The following is a 16,129-nucleotide window of genomic DNA, read 5'->3' on the forward strand; positions in this document are numbered from 1 at the left end:
GGGGGGACTTTCACCCCAGCATAATCTCCGTCAGCTACCCTCAAAGTACCCCCAAATAAACACATACCATAATAAGAGCTGTACACTGGCTGTGTGTGCACATCTTCAAGATCATTCACAATTCTCCAGGCACACCCCTACCTTCCAAAATTCCAGAGCTGCTCCTTCCAAAGACCCAGGGAAAGGGAAGGGTTTGTCCAGGGTCCCGGGGTGGCCCCGTATAGACCGGAGCCTGATAGCTGTCCTAGAAGCAGAATGCTTGCCGAACGAGTGATGGCAATCGTAGTATTGACACCAGTCCTGGTACCAGCTGAACACAGAGCATTTTTGATCTAGCAGAAAAGCAGGACAGTGTTGTATTTGTCTTTGCAATAATCTCTTAGCTAGGAATACTGATCACCTGTAGACAGATGAGGAAACTGACACTCTGTGGAGAGGTTATCCCACCAGAAAGGCTAGAGCCAGAAATGTACTTTTAGGTCTACCAATGCCTGCCTTGACCAATGCCTGCATTTGACCTTTCCATGCTGGGCCACCCCTGCTGGCACCCCAGACTGCCACAGTGCTCTTGCCTGCACAAGGGGCCTTTAACTCATCCTTTGGAGCCATCGTGGTGCAGGGAAAAGCCCACAGAGCATGTGGCTTCCATGCTGTCCCCGACCGGCTGTGACCTAAGGCAAGGGACAAGTTTCCCTCTCCTATTCTCTAGGTCTCACATTTCTTCTCCACTAGCAGTAGTGGGAAGTGAGGGGTGGGGGACATGACCGTCCCCTGTTCCATCCCACACTCCAAACCCAAAAATTCCCCAGGGTCCCCATCCAGCTCAGTCCTGGGGGCAGAAATGCAGAGTTCTCCAGGAATGTGGTCCCAGCTGTTTCAGTGCAGGCTGCCCCCTCCTGGCCAGCAGAGGAACGTCAGCCTTCCCAGAGGGGCCCGGGAGAACAGCAGTCCAGAAGCTCCCAGGCTGGTCTGGCCGCTAGCTAGCTGTGCGCTGCGTGGGGATGGGAGGTGGCCCAGTGATAATGGGAAGCTGGGCTGCCTCTCAGTCTGCCGGGGGGCTCCCACCTCCCTGTTCCCCCACAGAGCACCTGGGGATCCAGGCTGATTTTTGCCAGACCCTGAGAACTGCTTGGGGCTGGATATAGGGCTGTGAGCTTGACCCATGCAGAATAGAACCCTGTGTGTCGGGATCCTCCATGTGCCCCAGATGCCCATGGAGACAGCACCAACATGGCATTAACTCCCAGGCCATTCCCCTGCCTCTAGCCCCCTGGCCTCTGCAGGCATCCACCCCAGACCCACCCAACACCTCCTACCCAGCTTCAGGTGGGAGGCTGAGACCTTGGCCCCTGCAGAATGCAGCCCTGTCCAGGGTCCCCTACCTCCCCCCAGATCCCTCCCAGAGCCATACCAACCCGATCCTACCTTCCAGACCATTCAACCTGCAGCCCCCCGACCTCTGTAGACATAGCACCCCCTGAGTCCCCAGAGCTGCCCAATAGTTCCCCTCCCCAGCTGTGGGCAGAACCTGTCTCTAGCCAGGCCTGGGGGTGTTGGGGAGTCTGGAGGGCCGGAGTGGGGGCTGAGGCGCGGGACAGCTGGCCCGTGTCCCCACACTGGGCCCGGGGCCCAGCCGGAGGGGCGGGGGCCTGGCCACTCGGGCCTTGGCTGGGGCTGGGATTTTTGGCCTGGCCGCCAGGCCCTCCCTCCTGCTTCCTCTCCCGAGGGCTGTCCTGGCAGAGGCCCCCCTCGCTCTTTCTGGCGGGAACAGGGCCAGCAGCGAAAGAACAGTCGCAGAGGGAAAGCAGGAAAGAGATGGGGGAAAGTGTGTGTGTGTGAGTGTGCGCTTGTGTGCATGTGTGTGCGTGTGTGTGTCAAGGAAAAAAGCTCGCAGTCCAGCAGCCCGGGCCTGGGAGGCTTGTGAGCTGGGCCTTTCGTAATTGTCCCCTCCCCGCGGCCCCCTCCCCCAGGCCTCCCCCCTCTCCCGCCCTCCCGCCCGCCCTCTCTCCCTCCCTCCTTCCCTCGCAGCCGACGAGGCAGCAATTAGGCTTGGGGGATAAAACGAGGTGCGGAGAGCGGGCTGGGGCATTTCTCCCCGAGATGGCGGGTCTGACGGCGGCGGCCCCGCGGCCCGGAGTCCTCCTGCTCCTGCTGTCCATCCTCCACCCCTCTCGGCCTGGAGGTAAGGGCCCCTCGCCCCTGTCCCCAGTGGGTCCTTTGGGCCAGGTGACTGGACACACAAGCGGGAGACTTTCATCCCTGGGAACTCCAAGGGGTCCCAGGTGGGAGCCCCTCAGCCACTGGGTCCTTGGAACTGCCCCTCCCAGGAGCCAGCCCTGTGCCCAGGAGGAACCTGTCAAACAGACACCCTCAGAATAGTCCCAACCCAGCATCCAGCTTTGCTGCCCTGCGAGGCTGAGGGGGCCCCTACTCAGGTGCCCGGGTGCCCACCCTGTAGGGGGATCAGAGCATCCTGGGGGAGGGCCCAGCAGGAACCCCTGGGTCTGGAGACATCACAGTCTGCACACCTGTGGACACAGCTGGGGTGCACACCAGCCCTGGGGACCGGGAACCTGGGCTGATACCAGCTCAGCCGCAGTGAGCTGTGTAATCTCAGCAGGTTCCTTGATCCCTGGGAAGTCAGGATCCCCCCGGTGAGAAAGGCCAGGGCTCCGCTGAGGATGGGTTTGCAGGTTGGGAAGCTGCTGCTGTGTTCTCCCTGCTGAGGCGGGCGGGGACTCCTGGTATGCATTTGTGTGTGTGTGTATATGCAGGAACAAGCGTGCTGTGTGCTCGTATGTGTATATGTGCATGCACAGGTATGCACATGTGCAGATGCCCAGCTGTGTCACTGAACAGGGGAAGGGATTTCTGGAAGGGTACATATGTCTGCTTACAGGTTCATCCTTAGACAGGTGTATGCATATATTTGGAGGAGGTATACGGAGCTGCTCCTTAGTGTGTGCAAAAGTCTGCCACCTGACAGACATGTACACATGTAGACACGGGCGATCTGGCATCCAGGTGTGGTACTGGTGTGGACTGTCACTGTGTGTGTTATGGAGTGTGTGCATCCGTGTGTGTGAATGTGTGTGGGATGTGGTATGCAAGCGTGGAAAGGTGGGCTGGAGAAGGTGTCGGTCTCCTGGCAGAGGCAGTGTGGCTGTGACAGAGGCTGGAGTGGATCCTGGGGCACTGCTGGGCCATCTGCTATGTGCCCCAACCCAGGCACAGTTGGTTATGGGGTTTGAGGGTGCCCCCTGTGGGGCTACTATGCCACGGCCAACGGGGGAGCACTGAAGATGCTCCCCTGGCATGGGAAAAAGGAGGGCATTTGGTAGGGGTGCCTGGGTGGGGTCTGGTTTCCTTGGGAGTCTTCCTTGCCATGAGAACCAGGCATTGAGTGGGGGCAGGAGGGCCACAGGGCGGAGAACCAGGCATCGAGTGGGGGCAGGAGGGCCGCAGGGCGGAGTCAGGGGCTGGGGCAGGAGCTGCAGCTGTGTCCGTGAGATTGAACAGCTTCCCGTGCAGTGTCCGCTGCTGGACCTGGACGAGGCCAAGGGACGTGGGTACCCACAGGCGGGGCCCGGCAGGGGCAACGAGCCAGGGCCTGAAAGCGGCAACCCCGGGTCCATCTCAGCCTCCTCCCCAGGTGTAGCCCCCAAACACCCAGCCACCCTCCTTCCCAGATGGGGCCACCCCCTATAGGGCGGCAGTTCATCATCAAGGAGCCTTGAGAATTAGAAATTTTTATCATCACTTGACAAACAAGGGAACTGAGGCTCCGGCAGGCTAAGGTAGTCCCTGGGGGTCAGTATCAGCCAACTTTCTGCCCCAGGTCAAAGGGCGAGAGGGTTAGGAGTGAGCTAGCAGGCAACATTTGGGGAGGGGAAGGCTTGGGGCTGAGTCCTTTAAAGCGGCCGTGACCTAGGCAGAATCAGCTCTCTCCTTGTGTCCTCAGTGACACTGCTAAACGCCCAGCTGGCCTCGCACTTTGCAGAGATCAGTCTCAGCTCTGTCCCAGGTGGCTGGACTTGCTAGGTCCAAATAAGGGGTGTGTGAACTGATGAGCTCTTGTGGGGTTTTGCACAGAAGTGCTACTGAAGTCTGCAGAGGTCGGTGAGCCAACACGAGGAGTGAGGCGCTCGGTCACACGCTCACTGCCACTCACCTGGCTGTCCTAGGGGAGCCTGGCTTCTCCCTCAAGGAGGAGGGTGTCACTTATGCAAGTTCAGCGGCTCCAAGGAAGGAACCCTGTTGCGGGAGTGGGGGAGCAGGAGGAGGGGACAAGCTGCCCAGCCCCCAGGCTGTTTCAAAAGTGAGCATGAGAAATGAACCCAGGGATAATTCTTTCCCTTCCCCCAGAAATAGTATCAGGGATTTGGTTTTGGTTTTTGTTTTTCCTGATTTCAGAACTGAAGATGGTTTGGAACAGAGGTTTCTTTTTCTTTTATTTTCCTTTTTTATTTTTATTTTTTACCTTTCTTATTTTTTTAAACTGAGACAGGGTCTCGCTGTGTTGTCCAAGCTAGTCTGAATTCCTGGGCTCAAGTGATCCTCCCACCTCGGCCTCCCAAAGTGCTTGGATTACAGGCATGAACCACTGCCTCTTTTAAAATATTTTTAAAATTATTTTGTTCCCTTCCTTAAGCAGGAACAGGGGTTTTCAACCTGGCTATCTATTAGACTTCCCACCCAAAAATCCCTGCTTGCTTTGGTTGGGGAGGGACCTGGACACAGACTTTTCAAGCTCCCCAGGTGACGATGGGTCGCCAGAGCCAAGAAGCACTGGTTTAGAGGTTGATTCTGCTCTGTGTGTCTGCTGAGGCCCTGGCATGAGGGCAAATGTGCCCTGTGTGGGAGGGGACACAGTCACCCAGTGGAGGACAGCTTGTTTTTGAAAACCCTTGGCAGCCTTCTGCATGCAAACAACAAACAGCTTGGTGTGGTCTTATCTGCTCCCCAAGTCAGTCCCCTGGACTTTGGTTTGGCAAAGCCCACTGCCAAGGCCGGCTGGCCCCAGGCTCGCTCCCAAACAGGCTGCTTCCAACTCTTTGAACCTAGAGCCCAGGGCCCGGGCAAATGGCCCTACGTGTGACTTGGGGTCAGCTAGGGGTCCCAGACTAGGCACTTCAGCTCGCTGGTTCTCCGTTTCCCTGGCTGCAAAATGGGGAGAAACAGCCCTGCCTGAAGTATCTCCTAGAGCCAATGAGAGGTTCCAGCAATGTAATATCTGGGGAAAAAAATGCATCAAATAAAAGGACCGTGGGAATGGACATTTTTAAAATAATCTATTATCTTATTCAGAGTCTGCTAATTTGGGCTCATGGATCCTTGTAATTAGTGCACATTGCTAAGGTTTAATACTCCCTCTCGCTACTTACACCATGTTTTGTCTAGTGGAGAGGCAGCTAATGTGTAAATAGATGTGCAATGATGAAAGAAGCAGAGAGGACTGGGTTGGGGGTGGCCAGAAGGAGCCTTGGGAAATCCAGGAAGGCTTCCCAGCAGAAGTGACATTTGAGTTAGACCTAAGAAGAAAGGTAAATGGGGCCAGGTGCAGTGACTCATGCCTGTAATCCCAGCACTTTGGGAGGCCCACGTGGGCAGATTGCTTGAGCCCAGGAGTTTGAGACCAGCCTAGGCAACATAGGGAGGCCTCCATCTCTATTTAAAAAATAAATAAATGAACATTTAAAAATAAGTAAATAAGAGAGAAAGGTAAATGTTGAAGGAGCTGTCCGTGGATGAGGGGTAAGTCCCAGACTACAGGCTCTGGCAGGCAGAACCAAAGAGACAGAAGAGCAGACTCTCAATCGGAGGAAGTCCTGTCTGCAATTAGTGCTGACAGCATCTGGAGGTGGTGATTTTCCTGTCATGGGAGGTATGCAAGCAGAACACGAAGGATGTTTGCAGAAGGAGGTCCAGCCCAGGCCAGAAGACTGTTATGATCCCTGAGAGTCTAGGATCGTGATTCTAAGATGCAAGAGACAAGTTCCACCCTAGGCTAGTCGGTGAAACACGCCAAAACCACATAAAACAAGACAAGTGTTCTCCAGGCCAACTGCTTAGGGCCAGCTGAGCAGCACAGTCAGGGAGAGCCGTGGGCTCGGGAAAGGCAGACGGGAGAGTCTGAGCTCAGCCTTGGTGCAGGGGTAGGGCTTGGACGGAGGCAAGGACATTCCTGGCAGGAGAAACGGCTTGTGCCAAGGAGTGGAGGAAGAAGTGAGGATGCCCTGTGGGGCCTGGGGAAGCGGCTGTTACCTTTTCAGAGCCCTTTCCAATTTCCAGCTGCTGTCTAATTTTATTCTCACCCCTCTCACTTGCAGAGAGGCAGGGATCCTTCGCAGCCCCTAAACCTTCTCCATTCCCTCATTGCAAAATGGGGATTAAAACCTGGGTCTCCCCAGGCTGTCGCAGTTCAGGCGTGAAGTTTAGCAAACGCCACCATTATCAGGATCTGAATGGTGGGGGTGGACGGTGGGGACAGAGGAGATCTGGGGGAGGGGAAGCTAAGTCTTTCCCCCCAGAAAGTGCCTGGGGTGCAGGAGGACAGAACCCCAGGAGATAGGAAGTCAGGGTTCAGCCAAGCCCGGGGGCTCAACAAGCCCGAGGCAGGGGGACTCCCAGGGCAGACGAGGATGAAACAGGTTAGAGTCAGATTCACAGACAACCTCCCTGCCTCCCCTCTCCTTAATTCACCCATCATGTATTGAGTAACTACTGTATACCTAGCCCTGGACAACGGACTGTGCAGTGAAATGGGAAGAAAACGAAATGTAAGGGCCACTGTCTTTTTATTTTTGAGCAATTACTGTTTGCCAGCTCCAGAAGAGGATATAGCCTGTTACTTGAACCCTTTTACAATTTGCAGCAACCTTGCAACCTTGCAGCCACCACGTGATTATCTGCCCCATGTCACAGAAAAGGAAACCGATGTTCAGAGAGGTTGAGTGACTTGCCCAAGGTCACACAGATGGTAAGAAGCAGTGAAGGCAGAATTAGAAGCCAGAGGGGTCTGTTCTGAGCGCTTTGATCTTCCCCCAACCTCCACCACACTGTTCCCTGCAGTCCGCTCTGGAGCGGGAGAGAAGAGAGGAAGGGAGAGAGGGACATGAAGAAGGAGGGAGAGGGGGAGAAAGAGGAGGAAGGAGAGAGGTCGAGGCAGAGAAAGACGCATAAGAGACTGTTAAGAGCTGGAGGCTGGAGCCAGGGAAGGCATCAGAGGCCCGAGGCGGACCATGTGTGTGCTGGCAACGGATGACAGGACCCAAGTGCTCCTTCCCAGCAGGCCCAGCCCCCCTGGGGCCACCACTGCGAGCCTTGAGGTTCTGACCAGATTACTCGCACACTTCAGGCCTGGATTGCAGTGCCTGAGGAGCCACAAGCCCTGAGAGGGGGTGGCGCCGGGGTCTTGGCACAGGCGGCTGTGACAGCTCCACAGCCCTGACCCTGCTGGGCTGCAGCTGAGGCTGACAGGGCCCTGGGGCCAGCAAGCCCAGCTGTGCAGCGTCGCCAGGGCTTGGAGGCCAGACGTCTGGCCGCAAGGCCTCCCTGAACACATTGCAGACACACCATCCCCCAGCCACGCCCATGCCCCACGGGGCTCTCAGCTCCTTTCAGAAAAAGCAGAGAAGGAGGGCTGGGCTGGGGCTTTGGCAAGGTGGCTTGTCAAGCTCAGAGGGGGGCCTTCGGAGGTGGAGCCAGGGCCCCGGTTTGGGACCCCGTGTGTTGCCATGGTGATGGCTCAGGCAGGGTCTGGATCCAGCATCACAGCGTTCCCCAGTGAGAGCTTCACTGGTCCATGGGGACTGAACTCGTGATCCTGCCTGGCCGGTGAATTCGCTTTTCCTTAGGAAACTATTCACTGTGCTCATTCATGGCGTCCCCCTGCGGCCCCGGCGCCTCCTAAGACAGCCCGTGTCAGACGGCCAGAGCCCCACCCAAGCTCGGCTGCCCAGTGGCTGAGGACGCTGACCTCACGCCGTCCTATCACTGTGGGAATGGCTGCATTTGTGCTGGCAGCTGCACCTCCTTAATGCTTGCTGTAGCAGCCCGGCCTGCCCTTCCCAAAGCTCTGGCCTCTACCCGGCAGCTCAGCTCAGGAAGAGAGTGGGCTGCCTGGTGAGAGGTGCTCAGACCCAGTGTCTTCCACCCCAGGCCCTCTCCCTGACTGCAGGGAGAACCAGGTAACACAGCAAGAACCATCATACTCCAAGGACTGGCAGCAGGGTGCAGGGGCCTGTCATCCCAGCGCTTTGGGAGGCTAAGGCAGGAGGATCGCTTGAGCCCAGGAGTTCCAGACCAGCCTGGGCAATATACTGACACCCTGTCTTTACAAAAAATCGATTAGCCAGGCGTGGGGGTGCACGCCTATAGTCCCAGCTACTTGGGAGGCTGAGGCAGGAAAATCACTTGAACCTGGGAGGTGGAAGTTGCTGTGAGCCGAGATCGCGCCACTACACTCCAGCTGGGGCGACACAGCAAAACTCTGTCTCAAAAATAAAGGACTGGCCTGAGCTCGAATCCAGGCTCCGTCTCTTTCCAGCTGTGTGGCCCGAGGCATGTCCCTTAACCTCTCTGAACCTGATTTCATGTCTGTTAAAATGATAGTCTCTGAGAGTGGTGGCTCACACCTGTAATCCCAGCACTTTGGGAGGCTGAGGCAGGCAGATCACTTGAGGTCAGGGGTTCAAAACCAGCCTGCCCAACATAGTGAAACCCCATCTCTACTAAAAATACAGAAATTAGCTGTGCGTGGTGGCACGCATCTGTAATCCCAGCTACTCAGGAGGCTGAGGCAGGAGAATCTCTTGAACCGGGAAGGCGGAGGTTGCAGTGAGCTGAGATCCCGCCACTGCTCTCCAGCCGGGGTAACAGGCCGAGACTCTGTCTCAAACAAAACAAAATGATGACAGTAAGCCCTGCCCTTCCAACTTCACAGGCTGATTTCAAAGAGCAAGAATGAGAACACACTTTGTAAACACAAAGTAAACACTTTGTGAATTGCTCTGGAGACAAGCAATGTCATTATTGCCATCAGCATCATTCTTCTTTCCATGTAATTCTGGGTTTTGCCATTGAAAGTAATGGCAAAAACCACAGTTACTTTTGCACCAACCTAATAGTTCTGGCTCCTGGAGGACTGACTCTACCTGTTTCCTTCCAGGAGTCCCTGGGGCCATTCCTGGTGGAGTTCCTGGAGGAGTCTATTACCCAGGTAATGTACATGAAACTTCCACACACCCAAGTCATGCAGATGATGATGATGTCCGTAATAGATACACACTTTGACACTACAGAAGGTAGGGATATTGACACACCTACCGGAAGTCATGCCCACTTAAAACGCAATTAACAAGACACTGATTTACAGCTATTAAGAGCATACAGGCTGGACATGGTGGTGCATGCCTGTAGTCCTAGCTACTGGGGAGGCTGAGGCAGGAAGATCACTTGAGCTTAGGAGTTCAAGGCTGTGGTGAGCTATGATTGCACCACTGCACTGAAGTCTGGGTGACAGAGTAAAACCCTGTCTCTAAAAAGGAAAAGAAAAATAAGAAAAGAAAAATCGAAAGTAATACTTTCAATACTTAAAAAGTATTTGAGTGTGCAGAAGTGACATGGAAGTGGGGAGAGGCACCAGCACTCCCCCAGATACAAACTGGCTCTGGACTGCTGGCCAAGCAGAAGAGAAAACTGAGGCTTGCAGAGGACAGGGCTTGCCCAAGGTCCCGTGTTAGGCAGGGGTGGATTCACCCATAGCTGGGGGTGGCAGTGGGCTTGCCTGGCAGGAGTACTGATGCTCACTCTCTCTCTCCCCCAACAGGGGCTGGTCTCGGAGGCCTTGGAGTAGGAGGTGAGTTCAGAAACCACACTTGTTCCTCACTGAAGGGGCCTGGGTTTCACCCGAGCCACACACATCCTCAGACCTGAGAACCGTAGGAGACCCAAGCATCGAGGACTCCCTCATTTCACAGACAGCATCCGGGGGGGGGGAAGAGGCTTCCTTGAGAACCAGAACCCATTGGCTTTCCCAGTCCCTGCCCTAGACTTTATCCCTGGTGCTCTCTACCTCTATTTTTTTTTTTTTTTTTTTTTTTTTGGAGGAGGGTAGGGCCCGGGGAGGGACAGAGTCTCATTCTGTCGCCCAGGCTGGAGTGCAGTGGCATGATCTAAGCTCACTGCAGCCTCTGCCTCCCAGGTTCAAGTGATTCTCCTCCCTCAGCCTCCCAATTAGCCAGGACTACAGGCGTGTGCCACCACACCAGTTTATTTTTGTATTTTTTCTAGAGACAAGGTTTTTTTTTTTTTTTTTTTTTTGAGACGGAGTCTCACTCTGTCACCCAGGCTGGAATGCAGTGGCACAATCTCGGCTCACTGCAAGCTCCACCTCCTGGGTTCATGCCATTCTCCTGCCTCAGCCTCCCGAGTAGCAGGGACTACAGGTGCCCGCCACCACGCCCGGCTAACTTTTTGTCTTTTTTAGTAGAGACGGGGTTTCACCGTGTTAGCCGGGATGGTATCGATCTCCTGACCTCGTGATCCACCCGCCTCGGCCTCCCAAAGTTCTGGGATTACAGGCGTGAGCCACCGCACCCTGCTGATACAGGGTTTCATCATGTTGGCCAGGCTGGTCTCAAACTCCCAACCCAAGCGATCTGCCTGCCTCAGCCTCTCAAAGGGCTGGATTTATAGGTGTGAACCACCTTGCCCGGCCCCTTCCTATTTCTTTTGATCCTCAAAACTCTCCCTGCCAAGCCAGCTGAACAGGTACCATCATCCTTTTTTTTTTTGTTTTGAGACTAAGTCTTGCTCTTGTCACCCAGGCTGGAGTGCAGTGGCGCGATCTTGGCTCACTGCAACCTCCACCTCCCAGGTTCAGGTGATTCTCCTGCCTCAGCCTCCCGAGTAGCTGGGACTACAGGCACATGACACCACGCCCGGCTAATTTTTACATTTTTAGTAGAGCAGGGTTTCACCATGTTGGCCAGGCTGGTCTCAAACTCCTGACCTCAGATGATCCGCCTGCCTCAGCCTCCCAAAGTGCTGGGATTACAGGCGTGAGCCACCGAGCCTGGCCCATCATCCCCTTTTGAGGCTGAGACTCTGGGGCTCAAATAGTATAAACCATGAGTTAGAAGTAGAGCTAGGTTCCCAGGGGCTCCGTGTCTGAGGGGGAGGACCTGGGGCGTGAGATTCCACACTGCCCACACTTTGCCTGGGACGGGGGTTGGATAAGTAGTAGATGGATGAGCTGGGCACCCCTGTTCACTATCTTCTCTTCCCTCTGCAGCGCTGGGGCCTGGAGGCAAACCTCTCAAGCCAGGTAAGACCCAAGGCCTCTGAGCACTGAGAGAGAGCGAGGGGGCTGGGGAGGGAGGAACCTACCCAACTGGGAAAGAGACAAGGAAGCCGGGAACAGGACAAGGAAGCCAACGGGCAGGAGGAAGGAGGGAGGTGTGGACACCGATTAGCCTCCCAAGGATGCGTAGGCCTGGGCCAGGTCCCAGGGCTTCCAGGAACAGGAGGCTGCAAGCAGCTCCACGTCCTCCCTGTGTGAGGGCGTCTAGCATCTACCCTACACGTGCTTGTGTGTGCACCCAGCTGTCCAGAAACTCCTCTCTGCAAAGGAGAGGCTGTCTCAGAGCCTCAGCACTAGAGGCAACGTCAGGGATTGCTCCGGTTCCAGTGACCTCCAAGCCTTACATGACCCTTGGGAGCTCAGCCCCAGATCCTCAGCCCCAGACTTCCCCTGAGTGGTCCCCTAGCCCTTGACCCCAGACCAATACCCCAGATCGCCCTGACCTTGATGCCATTCTGAGCCCTTCTCCTGACTCCAGACAGAGCACCAGTCTCAAGCTGAAGCTTAACCCCAGTCCAAGCCCTGAGCCTAACCCCAGGCTGAACCCTGAACCTGCTGACCCTGGTCCCACAGGACCCCCAATCCTGGCCTCAGGCCAAACCCTGACCCCAAGCCCAAGCTGAGCACCAACCCTGGTCCCGGATAAGCTCCCCTCCTAATCTCAGGCCCCTTCCAGCTGTGTCCAGACCATGGAGTTTTCCAGTAAGAAGGTGTGGCCGGATCTATCCTGGCCTCACCCAAGGGACTGGGATCTGCCACGAGGGTCCACTCTCAGCTCTGGGGAATGCACCCCCAGGAAGGAGGGCGGGGCAAGTCCCTCCGGGAAATACTGGCGGATAAGGAGCAGGTGGAGGAAACAGCGTCTCTCTCCAGATTGATGGCCCCTCGGCATGAGACGCTCCACATGTGACTTTGGCCGCCCCACACCCTGAGCTGTGTTGCCCTGGCTCAGAAGCCCAAGTCTCCAGGACACAGTTTAGATGTCCAAGAGCTCTTATGAAATCCTGATCGTTGATAATCCAAGTGCAAATGAATCTTCAAGACCCAGATTCCCCTGCGCTGAAAGTCCATCTGGGTTGTGAAACACTGAGGCTGGGGCCAGGAGAGGCGGGAGAACGGGATGCCTGGGGTCTACAGGGCTCTGCAAGGCCAGGAGGCCCTGGGGGCTTGCCACTTATCCCTCCTAGCACCTATACCCCGTCTTCCTGGAGTGGGTGAGAGTTCTTAGCAGGGTCTTTGATGGTGGAGAGAGGACAGGGGAGATGATAGTGGCACAGAGGTGTGGAGGTAGGTCTGTGCTTGGCCTAGAAGACCCAAATGGAGGAGGTTGTGCCTACAAAGCTGGAAGGTACATTCATTGATCCCACTGGCAGCAAGAGACACAGAGCAGGTTGTGGTTAAACACCAGAGGAAAGACAGATAACTCCCTGTGGAGTTCCAGGATGTGTAGTTGCGAAAGTGAAGCTTTTGTTAATGAAAGATTTAGGGTAGACTTCTGAAAGAACTTCCAGCTCAGGGTGAAGGAGTCAGTCCAAAGGAAAGTCAGTTTTATCTCCTTCTGATAAAAAGGGCGCTGTTTCCAGGCAAAGGACTGGATTCCATGACCTCCCCGAAGACTCAGGGCTACAAAAGGGTTGGCAGAGCCCCCATGGCACCCCCAGGGAAGCCCCCACATCCGGGCTACCAGGACGTCCGGGCCTGCCCAGGCAGAATGGAATGGGGCACAGGCAGCGCGTGTCATGCCTGGGAACAATTAATCCCTTGGTGACAGAGGGTGGGTGGCCTGGCAGCTGCTTTTCCACGTGGGCGCCACCGCGGGTCCAAGCTGGCCCCGCCCTGCCTCAGCTCTCAGCGGGGGACCGGGCAGCTGGGAGCCTGCACGCCCCACGCCCTGAGCACTAGCCAGAGGCCAGTCGCCCACTGAGAGGGTCACGGGCAAGGACAAGAAGGACCTGGGAGCACCCACGGTGCGCCCTGGGTAGGTTACACACACTAGGTGCTTTCTGCGCACATACTCACTGGTCCCAGGAAGGCAGGCGATATAATGGCCATTTTATAGATGGTGAAAACTGAGCCTGATCAGAGAGGCAAATTGACCTGCTTGTGCTCATGGAGGCTGGGTAGCAGCAGCAGGGTCTGAATCTAGAACTCTCTGATTCCAGAAAGAAAGGAGGATGGGGCTGGCCAGGTCCCTGGATTCCCAGCTGTGGTCAGCCCCTCCCCACTTTCTCCTCCTTTCCAGGTGCTGGAATCCTTGGGGCATTTGGGGCAGGTTAGTGCAAAGGAAGGAGGGCAGGCAGAGGCAGAAGTGGTCAGGCCACAGGACAGGACGTTCAGGCTGGGATCATGGGAAAAAGGAAGATGGCTCCAGAGAAGCCACCTGTCCCCCACTGCAGCCCCAGCCTCTTCTCACTTCCTGTGCAGTCCTCAGCTTCCACTGTCAGTCCCTCTGTGGACAGGTCTGAGCATGTGCCTTGACCTCTCAGAGCTCAGGAAACAGGCCTGGCTTGAGACAAGTGACTGCCAGAGCTGGTGGGGCAGGGCCCGAGTGCTGGGAAGTGACTCCTGCCTGATCACCAGGCACTCCCGCCCGGAGGCAGAGACACTTCTTACATGAGGCTGGCTGAGTTTCAGAGGGGTCCAGGTCCCACTAGTAGGAAATAGAGGACGAGGAGTGGTTAGTAACAGAGACCACACCCAGGGAAAGCCAAGGGGGACCTATCCAGGGTACAGCGGGTTCCATGTTTGGGATCCATCTCCGGAGAGGACTCGCCCCTGGGGCTCAGGACTGGCACTTGTAGGAGAGATCGTCACATAATTAGAAACAAACCTGGCACGGTTGTGAACTCCGACCTGACGGCCCATTGGTCCTGGCCAAGGCAATGGAATGTCTCCCGGCGCGGGAGACGAAGCGATTGGGCCCAGATGTGGGGAGGAGAGAGCCAGAGGGACCCATTTGATGTCTCATAAACATCTTAGCAAGGAGGCTCCTGGGCTGCAGGGCAGGCTGGATGGAAGGACAGATGGGTAGTGGGGACACAGGAGTTCCCCAATGTAGGTGAAGGGGAGGGGACCGAGTCAAGAGATATCTGCAAGGAAGCAGAAGAGAGATCTCACTGGCCTGGGTGAGGTCTCGCTCACGGACTCTGCTCTGTTCCAGCCCTTGCCGAAAGCCCTGCTGAATCCTGTTAGCCAGCAGGACTTTTGGAGAAGCACAGGGCTGGCCCAGGCTTGTTGGGGATCGGTGCAATGACACCTGCACTGTGCATAGTAGTCGCTCACTAAACTACTGGTGAATGCTATTTTATCAGGATCAACCCTGAGCATCACAGGCTTAGGGACCAGCCCAGGGACCTGAGTGGCTGATCACAGCACTGCCCTAACTCCATGAGACCCTTCCCACTCTGGGCCTGGGAATGCTGCCTATACTCCTGTCTCTGTTTCCTATCCACAGGTCCCGGAGGGCTTGCGGGCACTGGCCTTGGGGCAGGTGAGTACTGACACCCCAGCAAGATGCCCCTTGTGGGGACCAGACTCTGAGCTCAACCCAGGGCTGGTATGAAGCACAGTCATGGAACAAGGGTACAGGCCAGGTTCCGTCCTGGGCACTGATGGGGACTGATGCTGATACCACCTGCCCCAAGCAGCTGCCCAGGACACGAGGAAATGACAGCTGAGTACCTGGGTTCCTTTATAACATAGTAGTGAAGGCTGCATGGAGGAAGCCCCACAGGCCAAGGAAGCCCAGGGGAGTCACTTAACTCAGCAGGGGTTCAGGAAGGCATTCTAGAGGGGGTGGGTGGGGAAATTTGATCCCAAAAGATCCATGCAGTTTTCAGGAAGGCTGAGGTGAGAGGATCACTTGAGCCCAAGGAGGCTGAGGCTTCAGAGAGCTATGATCATGTCACTGCATTCCAGCCTGGGCGACAGAGAAAGACCTCATCTCTGTTGTTGTTGTTGTGTTGTTGTTGTTGTTGTTGTTGTTGTTGTTGAGACAGAGTCCCACTCTGTCACCCAGGCTGGAGTGCAGTGGCTCGATCTCAGCTCACCACAACCTCCGCCTCTCGGGTTCAAGTGATTCTTGTGTCTCAGCCTCCCAAATAGCTGGGATTACAGGCGTACACCACCACGCTCAGCTAATTTTTGTATTCTTAGTAGAGACAGGGTTTCACCGTGTTGGCCAGGCTGGTCTCGAACTCCTGGCCTCAAGTGATCCACTCACTTGGCCTCCCAAAGTGCTGGGATTACAGTCTCAAGCCACCGTGCCTGGCCGCAAGACTCCATCTCTAAAGGAAAAAAAAAAAAAAAGAGCCCTACAGTTTTGTCACAGCTGTCTGACACATTAACCTCAGCACAGAATCTAGTTATGGTGCTTAGGCACGGTGGCTCACACCTGTAATCCTAGCACTTTGGGAGGCTGAGATGGGCAGATGGCTTGAGCCTGGGAGTTCGAGACCAGCCTGGACAAGATGGTGAAATCCTGTCACTACAAAAATACCAAAAAAAAAAAAAAAAATTGCCAGGCACAGTGGCATGCACCTGTAGTCCCACCTACTCAGAAGGCTGAGGTGGGAGGATTGCTTGAGCCTGGGAGGTTGAGGCTGCAGTGAGCCGAGATCGCACCTCTGCACTCCAGCCTGGGTGACAGAGTGAGACCTTGTCTTTAAAAAAAAAAAAAAAATCCAGTACTGGTGAGCAGTGCTCACATAGATGTCCTGCAGGCATTGATGTCTGGCAGACAGCAGAAGAGCCTCCAATATGCTT

At 55.7% G+C, this 16,129-nt stretch overlaps 1 protein-coding gene across 16 annotated transcripts in view; it reads left to right on the forward strand.

Moving 5' to 3' along the window:
• Window positions 1-1,685: 1,685 nt before the first annotated feature.
• The window catches only part of ELN (elastin), a 45,320-nt gene continuing 30,876 nt past the window's right edge, over window positions 1,686-16,129 (forward strand). For all 16 annotated transcript variants that reach the window (XR_004432839.1, XR_004432840.1, XR_004432851.1 and 13 more), the window contains exons 1-5: window positions 1,686-2,182; window positions 9,170-9,220; window positions 9,830-9,859; window positions 11,297-11,329; window positions 14,820-14,855. Coding sequence is in view for 1 of the 16 variants with exons in the window: in XM_033192860.1 (XP_033048751.1) it covers window positions 2,101-2,182; window positions 9,170-9,220; window positions 9,830-9,859; window positions 11,297-11,329; window positions 14,820-14,855 (232 nt within the window). In the remaining 15 variants the exon portion in view is untranslated. The remainder of the gene's footprint in view (window positions 2,183-9,169; window positions 9,221-9,829; window positions 9,860-11,296; window positions 11,330-14,819; window positions 14,856-16,129) is intronic.

Source organism: Trachypithecus francoisi, unplaced genomic scaffold (assembly GCF_009764315.1).
Source record: "Trachypithecus francoisi isolate TF-2019V2 unplaced genomic scaffold, Tfra_2.0 Lachesis_group4, whole genome shotgun sequence".
Lineage (NCBI taxonomy): Eukaryota > Metazoa > Chordata > Mammalia > Primates > Cercopithecidae > Trachypithecus > Trachypithecus francoisi.